A 6,149-nucleotide genomic window follows, 5' to 3' on the forward strand; every position below is an offset into this window, starting at 1 on the left:
TCAGTTCTGACAATATCATCTTGTTTAAACTGCAGAGGTTGCATTCTTGGTCAACTCTTCCAAAACTCTAGCTGACATCATCTGGAGGAGTTTTTCAACTAGAAACACAGAGGTGCGTTAATGTAGAGAAGGCAAACAGGCAGTTGAAATGATTAATATATATATTAATACTCTCCCAACTATAGGAATCAAGCTGAAAATTGGTGAAGTCGCCTTTAAAGTTGGTAAAAGCTGGTAAACTGAAGAATCATGAAACAAACAGATTCCCATGTTGCAGACCCATCCATCCATAGCAATGTCCTGCCTGCCAGATTTTAAATCACAGTCAGGTTACTTTCACAGATAGACAAGAGTGATGAATCACACAACCACTATATCACTGTCAGTTAAATGCAAAAAAAAAACTGATGTGCTGATGGTGAAATATTATTTTCAGCGCTGAATTTTGGACCTGATGACTTCCCACCTACACTACCAACTTACACACATTAGTAGATCAGTAGATGTCTCAACTTCATAAATACTCCATTTCACTGCAAAATGTCACTATGTTGCTCCATGATAATCTGGTGCGGAGAGTTACCATGGCCTAACATGACAAAGCAGTTTGCTGCAGCAAGTAGCGATGACGCAGCACTTTTTTTTTGTCCTCATTAGCAGTTATGACACATCAGAATCAGCCATTTTTAATCACACAAAGAATAGCTTCATAACTACTTTCAATTTTAGCTTGTTTCAGTACAAGGAATCCAAAAGTCTGTTTGTGCTAACAGTTGAAAATAGGAGACGTCTGGTTTTTCAGATCAAACTTTTCAAGAAACTGTAAATTTCCTATTTACATACAGGCCCTGAACTCCCCATACTGCATTCGCCTCCAACATAGTATTTCCGGTAAGACTCAACGTAATGAATTATGTTGTTTTTAAGAATTATATCAAAGAAATATTACAAACTGTTAAATGCAGCTATGTTGTGTCAATGTGTGGTTTACTGCTAGAGTTCACCCTCCTTCTTCATGCACAGTCACATTTACACGCTCTCAGCTTTCGCTCGTTCTCGGATGGACTCGGAGCTGCTCGGTGATGAAGCAGCAGCAAAGGAGGAGGAGGAGGAGAGCAGGCAGCAGCGTCACTGTGATGTGGACGATTACATAAAAATATAATTATTACTACTGAGCTGCTGCTTGCTGCTGCTGCATGATACAGCAGCATCTGTTACCGGAAGGATTACGTGAGTCGGAGCTGGATTTCAATCAAATGATTGACAGACATGGCCGACAGGAGTGGAGGGATTCATTAATGGAAAGAAATTTGGAAAGAGTGATGCTGACAGGAGGAATGAGGAGATTTACTCATCATGTGACAATAAGACTGCACTTTTCTTCTGTGGTGTCTGTTTCACACTGAGGATGGAGAGAGAAGACAGTATGGAAGTGTGGACAGTTAGAGGATGGTGGGGTGAGAAAGAAAAGACACGACAGATGGAGAGAACAGGGTGGACAGAGGTAAAATTAGAGATGGACAGTTAAGACATAAGGGAGAAGTAACGGTTGAGGGGTAGATGGTAGACAGATGCTGGACGGATATATGAAGCCATCATGGAGAAAGGGGTGGGGGGATTGGAGGAAAGGAGGAAAAGTGGGGACGCAAAGACTTGTAATGAGATGGACAAATGAGGGGAGGAAGGGATGGAGGATAGAGTGGTGGAAAGATGATGATACAGTGAATAAGAGAGATGCAATAAAACTAACGAGAAAATAGGGATTGAAGAGGGATGAGGGATTAATGATGAAAGGTGGAGATGAACTGATGAAAGGGTGATGAAGACATAAAGGATCAAACAAAGAAAATGTTTTACATTTTTGCATAAAAACTATAAAAAATAATATAAAAAATAAAATAAAAATTATGTGAGATACTTGCGCTTTACTTGAGTATTTCCATTTTGTATTTTATCTTGTTAAATATTTTACTTCACTACATATATTTTTCATCTCCTCCTTTTTAGATATATATTAATTTAAAAATACGCTGAGTTGCCATTTTGGGTTTTAGGGTTGTGGCTGCTTCCAAACACTCTCTGTATAATTGGGATGTTTCAGACATCTCTGATGCTCGGTCACCTAGGGCACAAAATGCCGGGGGAGGGGGGACGGACTGCTTGACATTAGGAGCATCTGTTCAACACTGTCTTTAGTTGTCCACTTTTTATAAAGCCCCACCCACCGGAGCTGAGCGTCAGCAAAATGGTGTTTGTGATGTCACACTTTTGTCTTGATAGTTCAGACACTGTCTCACTCCCACCAAACAAAATGTAACTCTGTTTCCTTTATGTATCTGTATCTTTCACACATTGACTGTGAGAGCGAGGGACCATTCTTGTGCTGGGAGAAACTCACCTATTTTCCCTCAACTTCTCAGATGGCTTTTATTGAACCAAATTATATGATCATCAAAGAGTCCAAACTCCTAATTTACACAGAATAGCAGCATTTTAGCATAATTGTCTGAAAATGGAACCCAGTTTTTGTACTTCAGAACTTAGTTTTTTTTCTTCTTTGATCTCAAATTAATCCTTTCGCAACCCATAAGATTTATCTTGTGACCCTTTAGAGGGCACTGGTCCTCCAGAAACCAAAGAAAACCAGCTAAAATAAAATAGCTCCAGCTTGAGCAGCTACAAGAGGAAAATGTTGCAGAAGCATGATGACTCAGTACTGGCAGTCGAATCTATTATGATACAGTGGTCATGAGGACCAACTTCAGTTCTTTTAGGGGAAGACGTTTTGAAATGGAAGACGTTTACATGGAACCATGAGCACGTTGGAAAATTTCTCACACTGATGTATGAAAACAAAATGATCATATTTCCATCATGTTTTTGTTTGTGATTTCCAATCGTTCAAGCTCGTTCAAAGTTGTGTGAAGGCACCAGCTGGAGAACTGGCTCCACCACAGTTTATATCTAGTCAGTTCACATTCGCATAGCAGTAGCAGAAGGAAACAAGCATTCATTCACATTTTCTTAGACCATCTTATTTGACAATTAAGCTTAAAATCTGAGCTACATTCCGATGGAAACGTCACTACTAATTGTCATTTTTTCTTTCCGTTGCTCATTTCGTTTTTAATGATAACACCAACTTTTTCAGCTCAACCACATGTTAAATAGGAAAATGTGCCAATTAGGATGAAAAGAAGGAGAAGGAGGAGATGTGGACAAGAGAGATAAAAAATGGAAAAGAAAAAGAGGAGGCAAAGAAAAAGCAAGAGAGGATAATGAAAGAAAGGGTAGAATAAAGGATGGATAAATGGCAGGAGAGATGGCAGACAGATGGTGATGGCTAAAATAAGGAAAAAGGGGTGAAATAAAAGAAGGATGAGCTTAGAGGTATAGACATGATGACAAAGGGAAGGACAGACGAAGAGAGGAATGGAGGGGAGTTGACAATGAAGTGATAGAAATGAGTAAAAGTAGGAAGTGGTGAGAGGAAGGAGAGATGGATGGAGAATACTAAAATAAGCCATGAAGCAGTGGAGATGAAAATGAGAGGGATGAAAGAAGGACGGAGAAAGGGATCGGATGGAGGATGGACAGGAGTATTAAAGAAGAAGAAACAGGTGGATAAAGGACAAAACCAAAATGGGATATTGAGATGGGCTAAAAGGAAAGTGATGGACACACAGAAAGATGGACGGATGAGTAACAGACGGATGTGTAGAAGAATGAATTGATGGAAAAGGACAGAGCGATGGATGGACAGCAGTGCAGTAAACTCCAGGCAGTGCTGAGGCTGTCACTTCTTTAATGCAAATTACCTCCACGCACGCACGCACGCACACGCACACACACACACTTACTCGGCTGTTGATTTATTAATCAGGTTTGGATCAATCACAACACACACAGAAAAAACGGAAAGATGGAAGGAAATGGTGCCAAACAAAATAGAATGAAAGAAAACTGAATTCATTTAAGGTATCAATCGTATAGATAGACGGAGCTTTCAGTTCGCCTCTGTCTGACGCGAACCCAGTTGAACCCGGGGGGTGGCGAGGCGCGTGGGGCTGCTGCAGAGTTTAAGCAGCTGATGTGACCCCCCCCCCCCCCCCCCCCCCCCCCCCCCCCCTTCTCTTTCTCCAACCCCCCCCCCCCCCCCCCCCCCAACAAAAAAAATACCATCACTATCCGCCCAAACCGCATCACTCCGCATACCGCACGCGTTAAAAACCTCCAGTCTCACCCGGTGTGGTGTAGAACCACACAGGCACAAAATGGGTGAGGCTTCTCTACAATGAAGGAACCCCCCCCCCCCTCCTCTTTCCTCTATCCACTATCACCCGTACACGAACGGGGGCAGCTGCAGGAAGCACGCGAAAAGCAGCAGAGCTGCATCCTCCGCGCCGCTCCACCTGCATCCTGATTCATCCATCCAGCCGCGTATCGATCCTCTCCCCGCCTGATCGGGACTGATGCTACCACATTCACGAGGCTCTCTATCAGGGAGGAGGCGCGCGCGCCGGCTGCATGATGCGGCCTCGGGAAAAAAAAAAAATCACTGCATTTGGTTCCGCGGCTCATTTTAGTCAGCTCTCCTCCTCCTAATCCATCCTCCTCCTCCATCAGATCATCCAGGCACACATGCATGGCCATGCACGATCCAATTAGCATGGATGGGATCGTTTAGAGTTTTATATTTATTATAATTTATTTATTTATCTACAGCCTAGTTTTCCCATCATGCATGCAGCGCTGCATGAGGAGAAAACCTGAGCAGGGCCTCTGCGTCTAAACCTGGCGAGACGCGCTTGAATTGTGCCTATTAAAGGTGGAAAATACATCAAAGACAGGTGTCCGGGCTGTGTCACCTCGCCACAAACCAAACATCAACTTACACCTAAAGGAAAATTATTCGGAAGCCTCCATTTCAGGCTCCATCCCCGCACAACTCTGCAGCTACTTTCCCACCACTCTGTATTCACAGCATGAAAAGCTTAGAGTCGCAACGCAACCTGCCACTAAAAAGCTCCTCAACCAGAGACAGAGACGGTGGATTTAGCAGGTTTTTCTTTGCCCTCCCCACCTCTCTGCTCCGCTTGCATCCGGATGCAGCGGGGAAGAGGAGGCAAGGCCATGAAGCTGCGGCGGTCACGGGAGGAAAAAAGAGAAGAGAAGCAGGAAGAGGAGGAGGATGAGGCGGAGAGGTGGTGGGAACATGGAGGGCAACAGGGATGGAAAGAGGAAATTTTGAGCTTACACTTCGCAGTTCCGCCGTACGGTCCTTCATGGTGTTGCCGCGCCGAGCTGGCTAGAAAACGGAGAATCGGCCCTGGTCCGGGAGGGGAGGGGGGGAGGTTTCCCACACCGCGTCGTTCGTCGTTTTGCGCTCCGAGATTCCCCAACAAGATTTTCCCCTGTTTGTCCTCCTTTACGCTTTTACTTCTTCTTGAAAAGCGGACACAGAGAGATGGAGGGAGGAACAGCGCTGCGTGACGCGTCTCAGCCTTTTGCTGCTTCTTCTGCTTCTGAGTTTTTTTTTTTTATCCGTGCGGTGACGGCGCGTTCAAAACCCTGCTACTCTGATTCGTCTTCTTTTTTTAAATCGTGCCTCTCTGCCGCTCTGGCTCAGCCTTGCCCCCCTTTCGCTCCGCGGCTTTCTCCTTTTCCTCCTCGGTGCGGTCGCAGTGTGGCCCCGCAGCGCGCAAAGCAGCAGCAGCCCGGCAGGAAAACCGACCGAGAGAGAGGGAGAGAGAGAAAGAGAGAAGTGGGGGAGGGAGGGGGGGGGAGGTAGTGTGGTACTGATGCTGCAGAAAAAGAGAGAGAAGGGAGGGAGGAAGGGGGGGGGTTGCGATGCGGAGGGGATGAAGAAGTAGTGCGCAGGCGCCAGCCTCCCCCTCCCTCCATCCTCCATCTCTACCTGCTGCTGTTGCTGCCTCCCCCCTCCCCCTCGTCTCCTCCGCTCTGTTCCCTCCCTACTACCTTCTCGCTTCCCTCCCCCTTTTCTCTTTTTTTGTACTGACTCTCAGTGCCTCTCACCCTCTCTCTCCCTGCAGCAGCAGGAAGGTGTGTTTGTGTTTCAGGTGAATGAGGATTAGGATCAGGGAGAGGGGGGAGAGGGGGGAGGATGGACAATCTGTTCAGTCTGTGTG

The 6,149-nt window shown here is 45.5% G+C and overlaps 1 protein-coding gene across 1 annotated transcript in view; it reads right to left on the minus strand.

Annotated features, from left to right (window-relative positions):
• stx1b (syntaxin 1B) overlaps positions 1-5,761 on the minus strand; it is a 52,300-nt gene extending 46,539 nt beyond the window's left edge. The window contains exon 1 of the mRNA XM_067476125.1: positions 5,258-5,761. Coding sequence (XP_067332226.1) covers positions 5,258-5,287 — 30 coding nt within the window. The 5' untranslated portion in view covers positions 5,288-5,761. The remainder of the gene's footprint in view (positions 1-5,257) is intronic.
• Positions 5,762-6,149: the final 388 nt, after the last annotated feature.

Source organism: Channa argus, chromosome 15 (assembly GCF_033026475.1).
Source record: "Channa argus isolate prfri chromosome 15, Channa argus male v1.0, whole genome shotgun sequence".
Taxonomy (NCBI): domain Eukaryota; kingdom Metazoa; phylum Chordata; class Actinopteri; order Anabantiformes; family Channidae; genus Channa; species Channa argus.